This window comes from Carcharhinus amblyrhynchos, chromosome 13 (genome assembly GCF_965287045.1).
Source record: "Carcharhinus amblyrhynchos chromosome 13, sCarAmb.v2.hapA, whole genome shotgun sequence".
NCBI lineage: Eukaryota > Metazoa > Chordata > Chondrichthyes > Carcharhiniformes > Carcharhinidae > Carcharhinus > Carcharhinus amblyrhynchos.
Window position 1 is genome coordinate 30595748 of NC_137336.1, and position 24936 is coordinate 30620683.

The 24936-nt window shown below is 41.5% G+C and overlaps 1 protein-coding gene across 1 annotated transcript in view; it reads left to right on the plus strand.

The window, feature by feature from the left end:
* The window catches only part of tgfbi (transforming growth factor, beta-induced), a 62949-nt gene extending 39057 nt beyond the window's left edge, over nucleotides 1–23892 (plus strand). Inside the window, exons 8-17 of the mRNA XM_080201468.1 lie at nucleotides 231–443; nucleotides 6081–6218; nucleotides 10731–10876; nucleotides 11546–11682; nucleotides 12612–12742; nucleotides 18052–18167; nucleotides 18263–18365; nucleotides 19702–19781; nucleotides 22803–22827; nucleotides 22959–23892. Of these exons, the coding sequence (XP_080057594.1) occupies nucleotides 231–443; nucleotides 6081–6218; nucleotides 10731–10876; nucleotides 11546–11682; nucleotides 12612–12742; nucleotides 18052–18167; nucleotides 18263–18365; nucleotides 19702–19781; nucleotides 22803–22827; nucleotides 22959–22990 (1121 nt within the window). The 3' untranslated portion in view covers nucleotides 22991–23892. The remainder of the gene's footprint in view (nucleotides 1–230; nucleotides 444–6080; nucleotides 6219–10730; nucleotides 10877–11545; nucleotides 11683–12611; nucleotides 12743–18051; nucleotides 18168–18262; nucleotides 18366–19701; nucleotides 19782–22802; nucleotides 22828–22958) is intronic.
* Nucleotides 23893–24936: the final 1044 nt, after the last annotated feature.

Sequence of the window (24936 nt, forward strand, 5' to 3'; positions counted from 1 at the left end):
AACCAACATGTCTCAGGACACTAAGAGGCAATTTAGCAAAAATCTGGAATTAAAAGTGGTGACCATTGTTGATCGTTGTTAAAACCTGTCTGGTCCTTTCATGAAGGAAATCTGCCATTCTTACCCGGTCTGGCCCAAATGGCCATGCCACATCCCATGAATGATTTTTTTTCACAAAATTAACCGAGCAACAAATGAGTGAAAATTCTGCAACTGCATTATTTCCACAGCTTTGCTGAATTATCATATTTTGAAAAAAGTGCAATGTGCAGAAGCTATCATCTCAGGCGCACCCATGGAAACTTTGGAGGGTTCCTCACTGGAGGTAGGCTGTAATGGTGACAGTCTTACAATTAACAACAAGAATATCATTGCCGACAAGGACTTACTGACAACAAACGGAGTCATTCATACAATTAATGAACTACTGATCCCTGATTCTGGTAAGTTTGTGGTGTCATTATACTGCCTCATTATCAGTCAATATTGTAGGAATTTGCTGTAAGGATAAACGTTATCTCATTGTAATAAATATATATTTATTTATAGTTACTTATATAACTGAAACCTTTGAGGCTTGTGGAAATCCACTAACATTTGAGTTGCTTTCTTAAAATTATGAATGAATATAATTTATGTTATTCTTAATATCATTACAATTTTACTTCAATCCAGTTCAATACATTTTTGGTTCAGGGAAACAGTTCACCACCACCATCTGAAGGGCACTGAGAGAGGGCCAATAAATGTTGATTTTCCCAAAGACACTCCCAACCCATAGAATAATGAATTTGTAAAAATGCTTGTTTCTCCATTGTGACTTCAATGTAAAATATATGATGTTTTTAAGGTCAAAAAAAGCCTCAGCTTCCTAAGCCTGTTATTGTAGTTAAGGGTTTATAATGTATTTAGCATTCTGGTGACCCTCATTTGAACCTCTTCTAGAGCCGTTACCTCACCTAGGGGACCAAAATTGGAAATAATAACGTAAATGAGTCTCAGCTAAGAATTTATAAAAGAAGAGTACCATACCTCATGTTTGATCCTTTTAGGATGCAATTTTGGCACTAACACTTTAAATGCTTTTGCATTAACTTTATGTCACTATTCATGAACGTCAGGAATTTATGCTATGGCACTCAGACCCAGACTTTCGTTCCTGGGTCGGATGTGGAGTGGTGGGGGAATGCCAGGCTTGGCAAGCCCAACCTCTTTAAAAAAAAGCCCAAACTTCTGTGTGTGGGGTGGGTTAGAACAGGAGTCAGGGTGGATGACCTGGGACATCGTGAGAGGAGGAGGTGAACCTGATGCAGGTTGGGTGATGCGGGGCATATATATAGGCCCACAAAAATGTCTGTTTGAGAGGTAGGTCATTAATGATTATGTCACTGTGCCTCAGAAAAGACACGTGCATCTCCCAACACAATGCGCCGAAGAAACGGAATGGGAGAATGAGGCCCAATGAATCATTTTCCATCGCATGATTGTAATGAGAAAGAAAGGCGATACATCAGTGATTTTAGGCCATGGATCATGGAAAATCAACATCCAATCACGTTAGAAAAATCCACATCAGAAATGCACATTGTGTAACATTTACTCACATTAAATAGAGAATTGACCGCACTTATTATTCAAAACACCAGATAGTCTGAATGGAGCTGCAAAGATTTGGAAAGTGTCCCACTGACTTAGGACTAGGCCACTTGCTCATTGATTATTTTTATGAAGTTACACTGTGGAAAATATTCCTTTATGATACAACTTTGAATGTCTAAACATGTAGGATATAAAAATGTCACTTTAAATAAACAGCAGGTGAAATCAAATAACTTCTTCTTGAAAACATCACAATCTTTGAGATATTTAAGATGATAGCTTACACTATAAGCTACTTTATCCATGTGCTGGGCGGAAACTATTGGAATCGTTTGCCAGCTATTAAATACTTGCTTCAAACCTTTGATATTAATTTTGCAAATGGAGGGCTCCCGAGAATTAAAACATTTTAAGATGATGGGTGGTTCCATCTATACTTAATTCTTGATGTGAAATGTTGAAGTACAGGCCACCAGCGTACTCCCTTTCAAATTATATAAAGCTTGGTCACTTAAGTGAACTTTGGCCTTTTCCCGTTTGAAACCAGTGCGCAGACAATCTAGCCTTACCACATAATGGGTTGGATTTTATGCTGGGGGGTGGATGGTGTTATAAAATGCAATGCGTCACCTATGTACCACTTACCTGCCCAATCACGCCACCTCCTCCCTGCACCCCCCCACCCCCCTCCCCCCTATACCTGTCTTAAATTTTAGATTCAATGGATGACTTATCCACTCTTGGACTTATTGAGTCCCTTAAGTGCCCAACTAATGGCCACTTAAGGAACCCATTCTGCCCTGCCGTTATTTTAACCAGGGGAAGGAGAGGTCCACATAAGGCAAGAAGCTGACAACTTTGGTTGCCTGAACCTGTTTTGAGTGGGAGAGGATGGGACTCCATTGGTGGTTTCCATTGGAGACGTCCTCCCCAAGGTCATGACCTTTCCCTTCTTCCAATCCCCAAGGCCTCTCAAACTCAACCTCCAAATCCCTTCACTCACCAAACTGGGGCCTGCCAGCATGATACCTTAGAGCAACCTTGAAGTCCAGCTCCATTGACCCACTCTTCCTTCTGGGACAGCCTGCTGTTCCAGCTGTGGCCATACCTGGTGCTGCCAGGTCTACAGGGCTGCTGGTTATCCGATTGGCTGGCAGCTCTTTAAAATGAGACTTCCTCCTGAGATAGGAAAATCTTGCCTTAAACCCATTAACACTACCCTGTTACATGGCTGTGAGGTAGCCAGCAATATCAAGGGCTGACTCCCTTTAATCTTTTAGCGGGGGGCACAGGGGCCACAATACCTCCTAAATCCAGCTCAGTGAAATTGAAAAATCCCAACCAATTCACAAGATCATTGGTCAGCAATGTATGAACTGAACCACATAAGGAGATGGTCAAAGAACTAAAAGCTGGGACTGAAAGTAAGTTTTACAAAGTGTCTTAAAGGAGGTAAATGAGGTAGAGAGGGGGAGAGCTGCAGGGAGGGAATTCTAACGTCTCGGGAGTAGACAACTGCAGGAACAACCACCAATAGTTTTGCAATTTTGATTGGGAATGCACAAGAGGCTGGAATTAGAGGAGTGCAGATATCATGGACGGTTGTGGGGCTGGAGGAGATTAGAGATATGAAGGGGTAAAACCATAACAAGATTTGAAAACAAGGATGAGTATTTTTAAATCAACACATTGCTTGGCTGGGAACTAATGTAGGTCAATGAGCACAGGAATGATAATGGAATGGGACTTGTGGTTTGATTTGATTTATTATTGTCACATGTATTAGTATACAGTGAAAGGTATTGCTTCTTGCATGCAAGAATCAATTCCAGGCTCCCAGACTACCTGGATTCACTACAGTTTGCCTACCGCCGCAACAGGTCCACAGCAGACGCCATTTCCCTGGCCCTGCACTCAACCCTGGAACACCTAGATAACAAGGACATCTATGTCAGACTCCTATTTGTTGACTACAGTTCAGCTTTCAACATTATTATTCCCATGAAATGCATCTCCAAATTCCGTGCCTGCACCTCAGCACCTCCTTCTGCGACTGGATCCTGAACTTCCTAACTCGCAGACCACAATCAGTAAAGTTAGGCAACAACATTTTCTCCACAATCATCCTCAACACAGGTGCCCCACAAGGCTGTGTTCTCAGTCTCCTACTATACTCCTTATACACCTATGACCGTGCGGCCAAATCCCCGTCCAATTTGATTTTCAAGTTTGCTGATGACGCCACCGTAATGGGCCGGACCTTAAACAATGACGAGACAGAGTAAAGGATTGAGATAGAGAATCTGGTGAACTGGTGCGGCAACAATAATCTCTCCCTCAATGCCAACAAAACAAAGGAAATTGTCATTGACTTCAGGAAACATAAAGGTGAACATGCCTCTGTCTACATTAATGGGGACGAAGTAGAAAGGGTCGAAAGCTTCAGGTTTTTAGGTATCCAGATCACCAACAACCTGACCTGTTCCCCCCGATGCCGACACTATAGTTAAGAAAGCCCACCAACACCTCTACTTTCTCAGAAAACTAAGGAAATCTGGCATGTTAGCTATGGGTCTCCCCAACTTATACAGAAGCACTGTAGAAAGCATTCTTTCTGGTTTTATCAATGCAGGAGCTTGGTATAGCTCCTGCTCTGCCCAAGATCACAAGGAACTACAAAAGGTTGTGAATGTATCCCAGTCCATCACGCAAACCAGCCTCCCATTCATTGACTCTGTCTACACTTCCTGCTGCCTTGGCAAAGCAGCCAGCATAATTAAGGACACCACACACCTCAGACACTCTCTCTTCCACCCTCTTCCTTCAGGAAAAAGACACAAAAGTCTGAGGTTACGTACCAACTGACTCAAGAACAGATCCTTCCGTGCTGCTGTCAGACTTTTGAATGGATTTACCTTGCATTAAGTCGATCTTTCTCTATACCCCAGCTATGATTATAAACTACATTCTGCACTCTCTCTCTCCCTTCTCTATGAACGATATGTTTTGTCTGTATAGCATGCAAGAAACAATATTTTTCACTGTGTTAATACATTGATAACAATAAATACAGTCAAATCATACTGTAATGAGAAGGAAAGGACAGAGTGAAGAATGTAGTGGTATAGTCATAGATAGGGTGTAGTGAAAGTTCAACTTAGTGCAAGGCAGGTCCATTCAAAAGCCTGATGGCAGCAGGGAAGAAGCAGTCCTTGAGTCGGCTGGGACCTACCTTCAGAATTTTATATATTTTTCCCAATGGAAGAAGGTGGAAGAGAGTATGTCCAGGGTGCATGGGCTCCTTAATTATGCTGGTTGCTTTTCCGAGGCAGCTGGAAGTATAGACAGTGTCAGTGGGTGGGAGGTTGGTTTGAGTGATGGACTGGCCTTTGTTCATGATCCTTTGTAATTTCTAGCAGTCTTGGATGAAGCAGGAGCCATACCAAGCTTCTGCTCTGGTACAACCAGAAAGAATGCTTTCTATCATGCATCTGTAAAAGTTGGGGAGACTCATAGCGGACGTGCCAAATTTGAATGCGGGCTGCAGTCTACAGAGGGTAGAATGTGGGAGACCAGCCAAGATCGCATTGGGATCATTAAATATAGAGGTAACAAAGGCATTGGAATGATATTATGGAGGTGGAAATGAGCTGTCTTAGAGAAGCTGGAAACCCATCTCAAAATCAAATGTGACGGGATTGTGAACAGACTGGCTTAATTTCAGGCAGTTGCTAGGGAGAGGGGTGGAGTTGGTAGCTAGGGAATAGAGTTTGGAAAAAGAACTGAAAACAATGGTTTCAATCTTTCCAATAGTACTTGGAGGAAATTTCTGCTCAGCCAGTACTGGATGTTGGATTAGGAAAAGTAAAGGTAGTGGTGAATAGTTTGGCATACATTTTGTGCTGTGCCTTTCGTATAGAGTTCACAACATCTTTTATGTTCATTTTCATTTTGACAATTTCCCCCACTGCTGACTTATTTTCTGACCTCTGAACCCTGGATTACTTTGAGACGCTTCCTTGTCGAATCAGTATTAGTTTTCCATCTGACTTGGCTGTTTCCTGGAACAAAATAAAATTGCGGGCAGTTAACAGCAAAGTCAGTGTGACAGTTTGATTATTTCTTTTATTGCAATTATTTGATTTGTGCAACATTTGGTATTTAGTTATTAACTTCAGTTCTTTCACTTCTTTACAGTCAGAAGTCAAGCATAATGTTTGATCTAGGTGTTTGAAACACATTTAATTCTGATGAAAAGGTATAACTCATTGGTGCACAAACAATAATTATATCCATTTGTATTAAAGTCATTGATAAACTGCAGCAAGTTGACAAATGGAGCTACAAGGCACATTTGTGAAAGCGATGCATTTGATTTAGTAAAAGCTTTCAATTCTTTAAGCATATTATTCTTCAAAATATCTTGCTGACTTTCTGCTACAGTTATTCCAAAAGACTCATTTATCTTGACTGTTTTACAGCTAAGACCCTGCTGGAATTGACTGAAAAACCCGGTGTAACAAAGATTGGCGAGCTCTTCAAACAAGCTGGTCTGACTTCCTATTTAGAAGGGAAAGAACTTTTAACGCTACTTGCTCCTCAGGATGTGGCATTCACGGGTAAGGGGAACCTGTGTACTGTTTATGTTTCAAAAAGAAAATCTAATTAACTGTGCCCTTTTTATTTCAAAAACATTCAACCAAGCATGGCTTTCAAAGAAACAATGCAAATTGCTCAGTGCAGTTGGACAGCACTGTTCTTGAGTTAAGGATCAAAATGACTTCTGTTTTGTTGAAAATCATAGAATTCCTATGGTGCAGCAGGAAGCCATTCAGCCCATTGAGTCTGCATTGATTCTGACCCAGGTTTACCCCGTGTATTTACCTGCTAACCAATATATTTCAGGATACTAAAGGGCAATTTAGCACAGCCAATCCACCTAACCTGCCTGTATTTGGACCGTGGGAGGCACAGTGGCACAGTGGTTAGCACTGCTGCCTCACAGTTCCAGGGCACCTGGGTTCGATTCCCGACTTGGGTCACTGTCAGTGTGGAGTTTGCAAGTTCTCCCCGTGTCTGCATAAGTTTCCTCCGGGTGCTCCAGTTTCCTCCCACAGTCCAAAGATGTGCGGGTTAGATTGATTGGACATGCTAAATTAACCCTTAGTGTCCTGGGATGTGATAGGCAAGAGGGATTCTAACTAAGCGGGGGTATGGCCTGGGTGGGATTGTTGTCAGTGTGGATTCAACAGGCCAAATGGCCTCCTCCTGCACTGTTGGGTTTCTACGATTCTAAACAAGGATGAGTAGAGCACCTGGAGGAAACTTGCTGCTTTCACAAACAGAAGAAATTGTTAATCTAATAGTTCCAACTAAATGAAAAGTCAAAGGTCTGGCAAAAATAAAACTTCAGCTATCTGTACTAATCTGCATCAGTGACTATAATTTCATCAGTACCACAGGTTGATCAGTGAATTTATATTATTCGTTGAGTCTTTGCAATGGTTGAGTTCCTTGTGGTATATTGCTCAGAACGGATGACACAGTAGAAGAAAAGAGCCCTACTGGACTCGAAACATTAGGCGTGATTCTCTGGCCTCCCCTCAGCATTTTAATTCACTGGTCTGCAGTTCCCTGGTGGCGGAATGCTCTGGCCCCACTCTTATCAATGGGAATTCCCGTCAGGAAACCTGTGGCACAACGTGTGCCACCGGTAGGACCAGGGAACTCCACTGGTGTGAATGGCCAGAGAATTTTGGCTGTTAACTCTTTCTCTGTCCACCAATGCTGCCAGCCCTGCTGAATTTTTCCAGTATTTTCAATTTTTATTTCAATTTTCCAACATCTGCAGAAGTTTTAACAAGAACCAAAGAAATTACAGCACAGGAATAGGCCCTTCAGCCCTCCGAGCTTGCACTGACCATGCTGCCCAACTGAACTAAAACCCCCTACCCTTTTAGGGACCATATCCCTGTATTCCCATCCTATTCATGACTTTGTCGAGACTCCCCTTAAAAGTCACTATTGTGTCTGCTTCCACTGTCTCCCCCGGCAGCAAATTCCAGGCATCCACCACCCTCTAGTTAAAAAAACTTGCCTAGTACATCTCCTTTAAATCTTGCGCCTCACACCTTAAACCTATATTCCCCAATAATTGACTCTTCCACCCTGGGAAAAAGCTTCTGACCACCCACTCTGTCCATTCCCCACATAATTTTGTAGACTTCTATCAGATCAGTTTGCTTTTGTATTGGATGACAGGGGTACTATTGTTTAGCACATTTTGAATGATCGTAACTGAATTGGGAACAATTTCTTTTGTTGATATGATTTTTGAGATGAAAATGCATATGTCATTGGGTTAAAGGTAGATACTCGTGTGAATTCCCTGCACTAAAGAAACATTAGTCACTGAAAATTATGCACATTAAGTGAATGAAATTAGTTATGTAGGTATCATGTCAGTAGGAGCTATAATATTCTATGATTAATTTGGTTCCAGTTCAAACTGAATTTCTGAATTGCGTTCCATACCTTAAGCCACGCACTCACCGTGCTGGCACAGAATATTTCATATTAGTGTAAGGAAGTTTGAGCTTTCCCAATCTTCTGATTGGTATATTGGTTGCCCAGACTCTAAATGATCCTGGAATGAAGCAGGATGAGGCTAACAAGATGCCTTGTGCCACTTTGTTCTTGTACCAGACCCTGATATCAAATTCAGATCGGTCTCACACTGGGGCTGACGATAAAATTTGCCAAAAATGTCATTGACAGGTGAAGTGCAGATGCCATTGCTGTATTGCCATGAAGTCTGAGCAGTATGAAGGCTGACAAAGTGGCAAGTAACTTACACACCACAAGTGCCAGATAATGATCATCCCTGACGAGAGAGAATCTAACAAACTCCCCATAGTATTCAAAGGTATTACCAGTTTGAATACCCCACCACCAACATCATGTGAGTTACCATTGATCAGAAACTGAACTGGATCAACCATATAAATGCTGTGGCTGCAACAGAAGGCTGGAGGGTGGGAATTCTATAGCAAATAACTCGCCTCCTGACTCCACAAAATTGTTCACCACCTACAAGGTACAGGTCAGGATTTTGATAGAATAGATATGATGACTCTATTTGCCTGGATGAGTGCAGATCCAATAACATGCAAGAAGCTTGTCAACATCCCAGACACAGCTCAATGGCACATCCACCACCTTAAATTTTCACTCCTTCTTCTGTCAGCACACAATGGCAGCATGTGCATCATGCACAAGAGGTTCTGCAGCAGCTCACCAAGGACCTTTGACAGCAGCTAACCCATGATCTCTACCATCTAAAATGAAAAGAGCAGCAGACACATGGACCATTACCTCCAAATTCCCGTCCATATTCAATACTATCCTGCCTTGGAGCTATATTGCAGTTTCTTCAGTGTAGCAAAGTCAAAATCTTGGAACCCCTTTCCTAACAGCACTGTAAGTGTAACTACACCATATGGACTGTGAGGTTCAAGTTTCTTTTGACCCCTCAACAATAAAACATGACATGGTTTTGGGCAAATTTTGAATGATCTCATCGTCCCTTTCAGATCTGCTGGTTATTTCACTCAATAAGTGGGCTAGTAGAAACAGATTGACATGTAAGTGACGTATGCTTATCCAATTATGTTTCAAAATTAGGGATAGGCAACAAATGCTGGATTTGCTAGCGATGGTCAAATCCCAAGAACAAATTGAAAAAATGTCCTGGTCTCATTTGCATCAATCTGTTTGGCTGCTTGTTGTACCAAACAAACACTCTGATGGTGAAAGGTGATCAGCTGGCTCCTTTGAGGAGAAGCGAGCTTCCTAGATGGGGGATGGGAGACAGTTTATACCCAGAGCGAAATATTTCTGTGGGGTTAGAATGAAAATTTGTGTATCTTCTGACCCCTCAAAACTAAAACAAAATGAATAAAAGATTTTGGGCTAATTTTAGAATGGTCCTGTAGACCTTTTCAGGGTAATTCACTCAATAAATGGGCAGAACATGAGCATCATTTATTATTTACAATTATGCTTCAACATTGTTGTGGCTTGCACAGTGGTTAACACTGCTGCCTCACAGCACCAGAAATCCGGGTTCAAATTTGGCTTGGCTCACTGTGCAGAATCTGCATATTCTTCAGTTTGCATGGGTTTCCTCTGGGTGCCCCAATTTCCCCCCACAGTCCGAAAGGCTAGGTGGTTAGGTGCATAGGCCATGCTAAATTCTCCCTCAGTATACCCAAACAAGAGTGTTGTGACTAGGGGATTTTCACCATAACTTCATTGCAGTGTTAATATAAGCCTAATTGTGACATTAATAAATAAACTTTAACATTGAAATTGGCGCACTATATATGCCATTGGATCCTGATTTGTATATCAAAATAGACTGCGTACTTATTACCTGTGTGTTCCAGCTTCACAAATAAGATACTTACTAAAGTGGCATAAGGCAAAGCATGAGCATAATCAGAGCAGTAAATAATCTGAAGACACTGCAGGCTGTTAAATCCCAAGATGGTCACAGCTAAAATTACAACTACAGTGCCAGAATTGCAGCAAAACACAACTACAGTGTGAATGCACTGTAATTGGATTCTTCTGTTTGTTAGTCAAATGGCAAAAGACTAAAAGTACTTTTGTCAATATTAGATAAATCTAATGCCTAGAAGGAATGTCTTTGATGGTCTTTGTGCATATTAATCAAGGTTCAGTTCCTCGTGGAGATATAACTTTTTGACCACTTTAATGTTTAGTTGTGTAGAATTTTAGACACTTAAGATATTACAAATCTAAGAAGAATTGTTCTTAAGTTGTTAATATGCTGACATGAATCAGCAGTTCTGTTCAACAAGGAGTCTTGCTCCATTTATTTCATAGCTAAGCGGTTCTTTGACACTTCAAACTTTAACAATAGCATTCAATATCTGTGCAATTGAGTTCCTGAAATTCTCTCCTCTTTGTACAAAGAATGTGCAATATTGCAGGGTAGTGAAGCATGGATTTATTTTTTGATTAACAGCTTCTCAAACTGGCTCAACATAAATATGTTTTTAAGTGAAATACTTTCTCTTGAGAGTGCTCTGCTATGTTTTGTACAGAGGAACCATCAGTTATAAATGAAGATGTGAGGAACTTACTGATGAGCCACATTGTGAAAAATCAGCACTTCTCCAAGTATCTGTACCATGGGCAGATACTTGAAACCCTGAACGGCAAAAAGCTGAGAGTCTTTGTGTACCGTAATGTATGTGTATTTTCATTTTTTATATGTATTACTGTGCAGAAGAGCAATAATTGAAGGCACTTGTATCAAGGATAAATATCTAACACATTTGAACCTGGTGGCTAGGGCAAGAATTTTCCAAAAATGCCAGTTACAATTTGAAATGTAACTCATTTGATTGGAATTGAAGTTTTGATTGAGCAAATAACAGATTCCATTTCAGCATGACACATTCTTTTAAATCATTACCTGCTAAATGCATTTGTGTACAAGGTGAATATGTCAGCTCAGTGTTTGAGGTTTTCAGACGGTCTGAGATATAAATCAGTACACTTGATGATAATCAGTATTTTGCAGTGCTGCACTCATCAGCATGGCATGGTCCCACTAACCTGCCAGGCCAACAACTTTTCTCATGGAGCATAACGTTCAATTTCAATACACATTGGCATTTGTAGATTACCAGTGCTTGCAGACACAATTATGGAATGAAATAAAATGGCTTTAAGTGATTTTCAGAATGGAAATCAGAACCTTTTGTCCCAACACTATGATGGTAATGATCCAATACTAGTTAGTTTTTTAAGTATAACTGTTCAAGATAGGACATTGGAAGCCTAAGGTGCAAAGCGTATAAAGTTTGGCTAAAGAAAATACCTTCTGGCCATCAAATTCTCTGTTCTCTTTAAGGCATTATGTATTGAAAACTCATGTATTGCTGCACATGACAGAAGAGGGAGATATGGGTCAATGATGATAATGGACAAGATAGTGACTCCACCAGCTGGAACAGTTATGGATATTCTGAAAGCTGATGATCGTTTCAGGTATGGAGTCAGATAAAGCTGAATGGTTATTTCCAACAATGGTGCATAAGTATTTGTGGCTTGAATAGCTTACTGAGTAAGCTTTTTAATTAAAATTACAATGAGACGTTGAAGGAATCCTGCAGTGATGCAGTCCATGTAGCACAAACATATTGGCCACCATTTGGTAGGATGTCAATCCATAATTCAGCACTACCTATTATTAATTTGATTGATAAAGGATAGAAAATAATGGAGTAAGCTATTCCAGCAAGCATTCTTCGGTTTTGGTCAGCCTTGCTAATGATGGAGATTTGGCAAAAGATACCATAGAATCGCTGCAGTGCAGAGTCTGTACCGACTCTCCAATATAGCATCTTACCTCAGCCCCATCTCCCTGCCCTATCCCCGTAACCCCAGGTATTTACCCTGATAATCCCCCTAACCAACATACTTTGGGACACTAAGGGGAAATTTAGCATGGCCAACCCAATTAACATGCACATTTTTGGACTATGGGAGGAAACCAGAGCTAATCCTCCGAACCAACACATTTTGGGACACCAAGGGAAAATTTAGCATGGCCAATCCACTTAACATGCACACCTTTGGACTGCGGGAGGAAAGAGAGAACCCAGAGGAAGACCACGTAGTCAGTGGGAGAATATTCAAACTCCATACAGACAGTCCCCCAAGGCTGAAAGTGAACTCAGGTCCCTGGCACTAACCAATGTGCCACAATGCCATCCCAATTAATGTGAAAATCTGCTCATTCTCTCAACTGGGGATAATGTAATGGTATAGAAAAACAAAGAGGAGAAAAAGTGGAAAGGAAACACTTAAAAATGGATACATTTTTGTTCATTGTTGTTGATCCCAATGGTGAATTCAATAAAACATTAAGAAAATTAATCTGTTAATGAGAATATTTTGCTTTTTGATTATTGCAGTATGTTAGTAGGAGCCATCCAGACTGCAGGACTGACTGAAACTCTCAACAGACCTGGCACATTCACAGTCTTTGCACCAACCAATGAAGCCATCCTTGCTCTACCTAACAGGGAACGCAACAGAATGATGGGTAAAAGCTACAGCATCCTCATCATGCTTTCAATACATCTGAAATATTATAGCATATAATTTCAATCTGTTTGGAAGGTTTCATTATGCAAATGATTAGTTAGTGTACCTGTTGGCAGCAGTAGTAATTTGCAAACCTCTTAAGATATGTAGGTTTTCTTAGTGCGTTGGGACATTTTTCCCCAATAAGTTCACCACCAGACTGCAGCTTGAACACGGGTAATTCCTTGTAGTGCATTTATGATGCACTTTCATTTTAAACATATTCTGAAAAAACAGGGAATCATTTCTTGAGAAAAATTATATTGTATTGCAATTTTGGAAATTGATCATGTACTAAAAATTAACCATTTCTATTAACTTTCAGCTTACAGTCTAGCCATTCGCCCTTGCAGTGACATTTTCTGTTAGGCAGAATTAAAGCAGTCTCCTGCTCAGTTTAGAGTTTTTAATTTAGTGTTTTTGATTGAAATATTGTTGATTATTCTTCCCTGTTATACTAGCTTAATTAACCACTTGAAGTTAAATCAGCCTCTCAGTGTGTCAGATGTATGATTATACCCTGTTAGGTTGACCAAAGTACATTGGACTGACATCCTTCCTCTCCAACAACATTATCTAACATAATTTGGGAAACTAGACATTAGAATTTAAAAATCTAATGCTTGATTAACTTTCTCACTGGGTATATCAGAGCAGTCAGGAAAGCAGTCCTTCACTGTCAGTTTGAAACTGACAAGGAAGTTAATCCCAATGTACATATATTTAAAGAATGGTTGCTTTTATAAATTGAATTTCAAACACTTCGCTAGAATCAGAGAAGAATTGTAAAATCCCTGCATTGCAGCAGGACTTCGTTTGGCCCATCAAGTCTGCGCTGACCACAATCCCACCCAGGCCCTACAGAAAATAGCGAGGCATCTTGAGGAGAATTGTTTGATAGAGCAGACGCAGCACGGTTTCGTTAAGGGGAAGTCGTGTCTGACGAATTTATTGGAGTTCTATGAGGATGCGTCTAGGGTGGTGGATAGAGGAGAGCCGGTGGATGTGGTATTTCCTGATTTTCAGAAGGCGTTTGATAAGGTGCCGCACAAGAGGTTATTGCAGAAGATCAGGGGGCATGGAGTTGGGGGTAGGGTGTTAGCATGGATAGGGAATTGGCTGTCAAATAGGAGGCAGAGAGTGGGGGTCAATGGGTGCTATTCGGATTGGCGGTTGGTGACTAGTGGAGTGCCCCAGGGGTCAGTGCTGGGGTCTCAGCTATTTACCATTTATATAGATGATCTGGAGGAGGGAACCGAGTGTATGGTGTCGAAATTTGCTGATGACACCAAGATTGGGGGAACGGCAAATTGTGCAGAGGGTGTGGAAAGTCTGCAGAAGGATCTAGATAGGCTGGGCGAATGGGCCAGGAACTGGCAAATGGAATTTAATGTTGGCAAGTGTGAAGTTGTCCACTTTGGTAGGAATAATGGTAGGAAGGACTATTACTTACATGGCGAAAAACTGCAGCACGCGACGGTGCAGAGGGACCTCGGGGTCCTTGTGCATGAGTCGCAAAAACCCAGCCTGCAGGTGCAGCAGGTGGTCAGGAAGGCAAATGGGATGCTAGCCTTCATAGCGAGGGAGATTGAATATAAAAGTAGGGAGGTCTTGCTGCAGCTGTATAGGGCATTGGTGAGGCCGCAGCTGGAGTACTGTGTGCAGTTTTGGTTGCCGCACTTACGCAAGGATATTTTGGCCTTGGAGGGAGTGCAGAGGAGGTTTACTAGGCTGATACCGGAGTTGAGGGGGTTGAACTATGAGGAGAGGCTGAATAAACTAGGTTTGTACTCGTTAGAGTTTAGAAGAATGAGGGGAGATCTCATTGAGACATATAAGATCATGAATGGGATGGATTGGATAGAGGTGGAGAGGCTCTTCCCGCTCAGGAAGGACAGTAGGACTAGAGGGCACAGCCTCAAGATAAAGGGGGGGCGGTTTAGAACGGAGTTGAGGAGGAACTTCTTCACTCAAAGGGTGGTGAATCTCTGGAATCCTCTGCCCGTTGAAGTGGTGGAGGCTACCTCGCTAAATATATTTAAGACGCGGGTTGATAGGTTTTTGATAGGCAAGGGGATTAAGGGTTGTTGGGAGAGGGCGGGAATGTGGAACTGAGACACGACAGATCAGCCATGATCTTATTGAATGGCGGGGCAGGCTCGAAGGGCTGGATGGCCTACTCCTGCTCCTATTTCTTATGTTCTTATGTTCAATCCCATGTATTTACTCTAATTCCCCCTATGGGGCAATTTAGCATGGCCAATCAACCTAACCCGCACATCTTTGGACTGTGGGAGGAAACTGGAGAACCCAGAGGAAATCCACACAAACACGGGGAAAACATGCAAACTCCACACAGTCACCCACAGAATCGAACCTGGGTCCCTGGTGCTGTGAGGCAACAGTCCTAACCACTGTGCTACCTCTTCCTTGTTTCTACTACTCACCCTTGTTTCTCTAATTGTATGTTCACTTATATCTTTTCATGAATATTTTGAGGATATCCCTGAGCTGTTTTTGCTTTCCTCCTTGGAATCTCTTATCTCAATCGTGTTCTGAGTAGAACTGTTGTTTGGGTGTCTGGAGTCAGTCGAGCAAATATCCTTCCCAGCAGAGGTTTTGAATGATTAGTGCATGAAATGCATGAAAAGAACCATGAGTTGATAAGTGTCAAATAATATTCATATCATACAAGTGGCAGACAATAATTTTGTCAATAAGAGAAAGTTTAATCACATATCCTTTATAGTATTGCCAGTAGATTATCCCCATGCCTATGGGTAATTTGCTGGAAGTGAGGTAGTGTTGCAGCCAAGGAAATGGAGAAGAGGGTTGGTGTGATGACACAACCTTGGTTCCAGTCTTCGCTGAGGAATGGTGTGTGAAGATTCCACTGGTGAGGATTGCAGTTTGCTGGTCATCATGGAGTAGGTGAAGGATGGTGACAAATTCCTGAAAAAGCCAAATTTGAGGAAGATAGTGCATAAGCCTTCACAACTGACAGAGTCAAAGATACAGTAAGAAGTTCCACAACACCAGATCAAAGTCCAACAGCCTTATTAGGAATCATGAGATTTTGGAGCGCTGCTCCTTCCTCAGGTGAGTGATGTAGGATAAAGGAGCAGCGCTCCAAAAGCTTGTGATTCCAAATAAGCCTGTTGGACTTTAACCTGGTGTTGTGAGACATCTTTTCTGTGCCCACCCCAGTCCAACACTGGTATCTCCACATCATAGAGTCAAAGATTTTCACTAATCATTCAAAACCTCTGCTGGGAAGGATATTTGCTCGACTGACTCCAGACACCCAAACAACAGTTCTACTCAGAACACGATCGAGATAAGAGATTCCAAGGAGGAAAGCAAAAACAGCTTAGGGATATCCTCAAAATATTCATGAAAAGGTCAAACATCCTCTATGACTTGTGGATGTCCCTAGCTTCTGACCAACTGAAATAGAGAAGTTTTATTTTGGAAGGCATTGAACATATCGAGAAATTTCAAGCAGAGACAAAGTTGAGACAGCAAAGAGTGTATAAACCACTTGTGATAACCCCCATGAGGTTCATGGGACATCACTGATTGATCTCCCTGTGGGACTTGTTGAATATGAGTTCCGCTGGTAACAGGCAGTGGCCTACCCAGCTGGAACTAATTGGTTACCCTTTTTTAAGGCAGGCTCAGGGCTGGGCCTGCTGAACTATAGTCCCATGCAGGTCGTACTTCTATTTTGCATCATGTAATAAACTGTGTTCCTTTCCAGTCAGGTTTCTTGAGTCATTAAACCACCTACCCAATTCTTCATGCACTATTGGACCTAATAGCCATATCGGAACCATTGAACCCTGAAGTCAGTACAGTGACTGGCAAATTTCACACCACAAACATCCTCAGTGACATCATTAACCAGACACTCAGCTGGAAAGACCGCATAAATGTCATAATTACTCTATTAGGACAGAGGCAGATGGTTTCACTTTCATCACCTCTTTTCACCACCTCCAAGTAACAGATCAGAGATTAACTGGAATACTCTCTGCTTCTATAGGTGGATTCAGCCACAACAACATTCAAGAAGTTCTAAAGTATCAAGGACAAAAATCTACTTGATTAACACTTCACCTATCAATCTAACAGTCCACTGGAGTCACAGTAGGCCTGAGTTTGACAGGGAGGTGGCAGAGCAGATGGTTTATAGAAAATTTACCAGCTGAAGTTGTTTTGGCAGCACTTCTGATATCCAGGACCTCCATTACCCAGAATGTATCCACCACCTCCAAGTCATGCGTAATAGTGACTTGATACTGCTGTTCAGGCTCCACATTCTGGAACCCTCTACTGTTTAGCAGTTCAAGAATCATAGAATCCCTACATTGCAGAAGGAGACCATTCAGCCCATCAAGTCTGCACTGACCACAACCCACGCAGGCCTCATTCCCACAACTCCTCATATTTACTCTGCTAATCCCCTGACGCTAGGGTTAATTTAGCATGGCCAATCAACCTAACCCGCACATTTTTGGACTGTGGGAGGAAACCCACGCAGACAATGAGAGAATGTGCAAACTTCACACAGACAGTGACCCGAGGCCGGAATTGAACCCGGGTCCCTGGCACTGTGAGGCAGCAGTGCTAATCATTGCGCTACAGTGCCGCCCCATGTAAGAAGAAGCCCATTTCTATGTTCTCATGGGCAACTAGGGATGCGCAATAAATCCTAGGCATTAACCAATGCCCACATCCTGAGACCTAATTATTATAAACACCTGACACCAGAAGACAGAATTTTACTCTAAAAGAAAGCAACAATTGTGCACCTATTCTACAATGAGCTGCCAGAGTATAACCAGACCTTGTAGAACATACCAGAACAGATCAGCAAAATAACATTTTTTTCTTTCTTTTAACGTCATGTAATTTGAATTTGCACCAATGTCATAACAACATTCAACAGTTCGATTTGAAATACGCCAGATTCTCTTCAATTTGTCGCACACTGAGTAACTTATAAACATATCTTCCATAATCATAACAGATGGGTTTATACTTGAGGGTCAATTGTTCACCTTAATTTACGGAAACGTGTATATCTTTTTAAAAGCTGCACAAATAGATGAATTGTCACTTTTGAATTTGAAGTAACAGTTCTTCTCAACTGGCTCTGCACTAATTCAAATAAACATTTCTGGGATAAGCAAAACCAGTCATTGCTTCCTGAGTCAAGGTTAACAAGCTGTTGACATTATTTGGTCTGGTCTCCTTTCCCATCAGGTGATCCCGGCTTGCTGAAGTACCACATCACCGAACAAATCCTGGTTAGTGGTGGTGCTGCCAGCCAGATTACGCTGTTGAAATCCCTCCACGGCGCGAAGCTGGAAGTGGGAACAGTTAAGTGTTCAGCTTCTTCCCACTCAATTCCGTCATTACCTCACTTTGGTTTCAATGCTGTGAATAAACAGAATTATCGTGTGATCCCTTTCAGAAAAAGCACGTTCTCCAAGTGAATAAAATTCCAGTCGTAGAATCCGACCTGATGGCAACAAATGGTGTGATCCACGCTATTAACCGAATCCTGCAGCCCTCTGGTAAGGAGTAGTTTGAATAGAATGAAAAAATCTTCGACACATTTTTTAATGAAAGGACTGTATACACTGCATAAGCAGCCTGTAATATTATAGGCTACACTGGAGAACCAAATGACTTGAGAAAAATTGAAAACCTTTCTTCTTGGGCTTGGTTCATTATCTTCCCCTTCCTAGCTTTCTCCAGCCAAGAGAACAGGAAGTGTTCTAAAAAAAAATGATTTTGTGTGGTGTGGGTGTCACTGGCAAGGGCAACATTTATTGCCTGTCCTTAATTGCCCTAGAACTGAGTGGTTAATTCAGCCAATTCAGAAGTCCATTGAGTATCAATTACATTGCTATGGATCTGGAGTAGCAGATAGGCCAGACCGGGTAAGGATGACCAATTTCCTTCCCTGCAGGGCATTACTGATGATTTCTGTCACCATTATTGAGACTGGCTTTCAATTCCAGATGTACTAATTTGCATTGAAATCCCACTAGCTGCCATGATGGGATTTGGATCCATATCCTCTGAACATTAATTTGGGCCTCTGAATTACTGATATTACCACTGTGCCACCATTTCTCCCAATCTGATGAGTTTCCAGTCTTCTATCAATAACACTTGTCAACTAAAATAAAACCAAAATACACTGGCTAGAATTCTCTGGCCATTCACACCAATGGGATTCTCTGGTTCCACTGCGGTGAGCGGAGATTTGGCTGAGCACTAAATTCTCCGTCCTCGCTTGCAGTGGCGACGGGATGTGAACAGCCCGAGAATTCCAACCTATGTATATTGAAAATATGGATTAAAAACAGAAAATGCTGGAAATGCTCAGCAGCTCAGGGAGTATTTGGGGAAAGAGAAACAATGTCTTTTTTTTCAGTTCTATCATCTTTCAGCTTACAGGTGTAAAGATGATGGACAGGATTTTACAGCCTCGCTCATTGCGAGACCATAAAATCCCGCCTGAGGTCAACGGACCTTCTTATTGTCCGCCTCTTGTTCGCTTCAATTCCTGTGGCAGGTGGGATGATAAAATTCTAGCCAATGTATCCGTGGATATCATATAAAAAGAAAACAAAAGCCTAGAACTAGCAGGTATAAACATGTGAATTTGATCTGAAATTATGGACATATGCGTTTATTTTGGACTATGTTCATTTGGAGAGCCGGTGCAGACACAGTAAGCCAAATGGCCTCCTTCTGCGCCATAACAATTCTGTGATTCAGTATGTAATTAATTTTAAAAATTACCATCAGCTTTGTTTTAAACCAGAAATTTAATTCAGGTAATTCATTGTTAAGGGCTCCATAACGGGTCTTAAACAAACATATTGTTTCATTTACAAGCCGCAAGACAACCAGAAAGCCGGAATGGCATGGAGATCAGCAGTGAAGATATCCTTCGCTTTGGAGTCAGCCCAGCTAAGGTAAGAACTCTATTGGTGTTAAATGTGAAAGTATTCCAAATCCCTGCAGGGAAACTTGGAACACTGGTTCTTAACTGTTTAGTTTGCAGTTTGGTATAGTTTGAGGAAAGAGATGAAAACCAAGAAGGGAAATTCCAGTCTCCTTGTAATCATTCAAAAAGTAAAATATTTTATTAAACTGTAAAACACACAACAAGAAAGGCAATACAGAGCAAAAATTACACTGAACTACAATAATGGCTACACACACGATGCACTTAGATGAACCCCATTTTATATCTTTCCACTATTGTAAACTCTGAGAATTTACTTCCCCACGCAACATCCTGTCGGTTTTAACTGAGCCAAATCCAGCAGTTACCACACACAACCTGTATATGTCTTTTAGGATTTAAAAAACATAGTTTAGAGTAGCAAACCTTCTCCAGAGTAACTGGGGATGAGTAATAAATGTTAGCCGAACCAGCAATGCCCACGTCGCATGAATGAATGAAAAAAATACCATGGTTACATGAGCAGGTCAGAGGCTGGGAATCCTGAAGAGATGAAAGCACCTCCTGACTCCCAAAATCCAATCCACCATCTGCAAGACAAAAATCAGGCGTGTGATGGAATCCTCACATTTTTCTGAATGAGTTTAGTTCCATCTACATTGAAGAAGTTTAAAATTATCCAGGACAATGCAGCACACTTGATTGTCACCCCTTCACCATCCATTCCCTTCACCACTGATGTACAGTGGCAGCACTGTGTATCATCTCCAAGATGCACAGTAGCAGCTCATCGAGGCTCCTTCAGCTGCACTTTCCAAACCTATGAGCTTTACCACCCAGAAGGACAAACATAGTAGATACACGTTCATTGTTGCTAGGTTAAAATACTGAACTCACTCCCTAACAATACTGTGGGTACACCTATATCACAGACTGCAATGGTTCAAGAAGGAACATAAGAACATAAGAACATAAGAAATAGGAGCAGGAGTAGGCCATCCAGCCCTTCGAGCCTGCCCCGCCATTCAATAAGATCATGGCTGATCTGTCGCTGCTCAGTTCCACTTTCCCGCCCTCTCCCCATAACCCTTAATCCCCTCTCCTATCAAAAACCCATCAACCCGCGTCTTAAAAATATTTAGCGAGGCAGCCTCCACCACTTCAACGGGCAGAGAATTCCAGAGATTCACCACCCTTTGAGTGAAGAAGTTCCTCCTCAACTCCGTTCTAAACCGCCCCCCTTTTATCTTGAGGCTGTGCCCCCTAGTCCTATTGTCTTTTTTGAGCGGGAAGAGTCTTTCCACCTCTATCCTATCCATCCCATTCATCATCTTATACGTCTCAATGAGATCTCCTCTCATTCTTCTAAACTCTAACGAGTACAAGCCTAGTTTATTCAGGCTCTCCTCATAGCTCAACCCCCTCAACTCCGGTATCAGCCTAGTAAACCTCCTCTGCATCACCATCTTCTCAGACAATAAAAATGCTGACATAAGGAACAACACTCATGTCCTTGAAAGTGAAAAAAAGCTTCATAATACTTCATTTAGTCCAGCCAAACTAGTGATGGATAGCAGAACCACATGTGCCCTGACACATTTTAATGTGAGTCCCTTGAACTTAGAATCATGGAAACCTTAAAATCATAGAATTTCTGGAGTGCAGAAGGAGGCTATTCAGCCCTTTGAGTCAGTATTAATGTTCTCACAGTGCATCTTAATCAGGCTCAGCCTCCCACCCTATTCCCTTAACTCAACGCATTTACCCTGCTAATTCCCCCAACCTACGCGTTGCCCTTAGGGGTAATTTACCATGACCAATCTGCCTAACCTGCACATCTTTGGACTGTGGGAGAAAACTAGAGCACCTGGCAGAAACCTGCAGACATGGGGAAATCAAACAAATATCACACAGGCACTCACCCAGAACTGCGATCGAACCCAGGTCCCTGGCATTGTGAGGTAGAAGTGCTAACGACAGTGCCATCCTTAAGAGACTTAAGATGAGGTAATGACAATTATAAGAAAGAGTAAGAATTTAACTGGGCTTGGACTTGAAAGACATAGTGAATGTATGAAGAGTGTGACAGCCTGTGGCAAATGTAGAAATAAAGGCGAGGTAATGACAAATTTGAAATTGTGTTTGTGAGTGACTTGTGGGAGTTTCCCAGTAGTGGATGCAGAAGGAAGTGAGGTTTGAAGAGGGTTGAAGTTGTAAACCTTGAGGGATGCAAGGAAGTGATTAGATCCTAATGAGAGGAATGATGCCGTGAGCAATAACAAGTTCAAGGGGTGTCTGTGACTATCTGTAGGAAAGCTGATAGGGAGGTTTGCGGATGGGAAATTAAGAGAACCAGAGGGGAGTGAAATTGGAGGAGGCACAAGTGAAAGATTGAAACTATGGATTCTGAGAAGTTACTCTTTGCAGAGACTGACAGAGTAAAGACTGAGGATGTCTTAGTGAGAGACTCATTGTGTGTCTTGGGGAAACTGTACTCTCTATCAAGGAGACACCTTAGATTGTAAAAATGAGCAGCACAATGGTTAGCACTGATGCCTCACAGCACTAGGACATGGGTTCAATTTCAGCTTGGGTGACAGTCTATGTAGAGTTTGCACATTCTCCCTGCGTCTGAGTGGGTTTCCTCTGGGTGATCTGGTTTCCTCCCACACTCCAAAGATGCACAGTTTAGGTGGATTGGCCTTGCTAAAATTGCCTCCTAGCCTTAAGAAAATTAGCAAGGTAAATGAGGGAGTATTACGGGGATAGGGCCTGAGTGGGATTGTTATTGGTGCAGGCTCGATGGGCCGAATGGCCTCCTTCTGTACTGTAGGGATTCTATGAAATCAATGCATAACCTACACCTCCACCCTTGAAAGAATGCATTTATGGGTAATTGGCAACAGTTTTGTTAGTCAGCTGTAGTCAGCTTCTTCTAAAAAATTAAATTGTTATGTACCAGAGTGTCACATTTCTTATTAAGATGGAACAAAAATATTAACGTATTTTTTCTTCTTCTGGGCTGTAGGTTCCACGTCCTAGAATACGGAAAGGTATGCAACAAATCCTGAAATATTTCTATAATTTTGATTTTTGCAACGATAATAAATCTCACTGCATATTTTAATGATTCATTGTTGAATGTACTGTAAGTAATATAATACAATTTTATTTTAACTTTCAGTCAGAGAAGCCATTCTGCAAAAGAGCAAGTAATAGGACTGCAAAAAGCAGCCAATTGATCATTGCATGAACCTTTCAGGAACTCTGAATTCTGTGACACAGATTTTTCCCAATTTGAATGTTCATGTTCTATAGCATGTCATTTTGTCACTATAATGTCATATTGCTTGCTTATTTGTATATTTTCAGGATTAGGATTGGAATTGCGGTGTTACTTTTTTTGATGTGTCACCCGAGATTACATTTAGCATTCTTATTAATGGCGGGGTGCTGGTGGAGTCTAGTTCGAAGCTATAGCAAGTCTACCAGCGAGGTTTGCAGAGCTGGAACATAGAATATGCGTGTATAAGTATGCGTACGTGTTAGTGTTTGTATGCATAACCATATGTGTGTCTGTTCACATGAGTGTGAAAGTGCTGTGCATGTGTGCGCATATCTGTGCATATCTAAATTGTGTATGTATTGCATGTATGCTTGTGTAACATATTTGTATTTGATTCTGTGCGTGCTCATACACGTACCATTCGGCAGTATGTTTTTGTGGACCCCTCTTTGTTTCCTAGATTGCTTGTAATGAATATAACCCAACATTTACCTGAAAAGAAATATTATCTACAATACCACATTTTGTTTCCATTTCGTTTTTAATTTTATTTCCTTCTATTATGCACATGTTAGTTTGTGTTTTTGACCTGAGTGTTTCATGTCGCCGTTATGATGCTTGCATGTCACAAGCTGCGGTCTGGCTTTGTGCTATATCCCTTCGACTTTGGTAAGGGTCATAAAATATATAAATATATATATATATTTCCAAACACGTTGGAAATCCTTTTTAATAGTATATTTATCTTGGAAATTTCTTCTGTAATATTTTCAAAAATATTCATTTCTCTGAAACAATTTGCAACTACAATAAAATGTTCATTTTTTAGAAAGCGTTCTTATTCTTTATTACTTAATTATTAATCAGTATCTTAAGGTATTGATACCACAATTATTTGATTGGTTTCTTGAATGATTCTGTAATTCTTAAAAATTCTTTCATGGAGTGTGGCTCATCCAGTTTTTATTGCCCTTGAGGGGTCATTAAAGAGTCAAACATATTGCTGTGGTTGATTTCCTTCTCTAAAGGGCATTAGTAAATGATGGGGTTTTATGACAATCAACAATGGGTTCTTGGTCATCATTGAACTTTTAATTCCAAACTCTTTATTGGATTCAATTTTCACCATCTGCCATAATAGGATCCAAACCCAGATCCCCAGAGCATTCCCTGAGTCCCTGCATTACAGAATCACAAACTTATACAGTAGAGAAGAAGCCCTTTGGCCCATCAAGTCTGCACCAAATGTGTAAAACATCTGACCCAACTATCTAATCACATTTACCCATAGCCTTGAATGTTATGATCTGCCAAGTGCTCATCCAGGTACATTTTAAAGGCAACCTGCCTCCACCACTTTCCCAGGCAGCACATTCCAGACCATCACCACCCTCTGGGTAAAAATATTTTTCCTCCCATTGCACCCCCCAAACTTCCTGCCCTCACCTTGAATTTGTGTTCTGTCATGACCGACCCTTCTACGAAGTTGAACAACTGCATAATCCTGTACTCCTTGATCAGGTCACACCCGCAGTCTTCTCTGTTCCAGCAAAAACAACCCAAGTCTATCGAACCACTCTTCATAACTTTGTTCCATCTCGGGCAATATCCTGGTGAATCTCCCCTGCACCCTTTCCAATGGAATCACATCCTTCCTCCAATGTGGTGACCAGAACTGCACACAGTACTCCAACTGTGATCTCAACAAAGTTCTAAACAACACCAATAAATCAAATAAGTCCCTACCCTTGCTTCAACAATGATTTACAATTTATAGTTTGAAAATACCCACCAGGATTCGCTGATCAGCTGTTCCTGTTCGTTCTGTGTCATGTTCTGAACTATGACATCACCTCATAACTCTGCCATCTGTCCC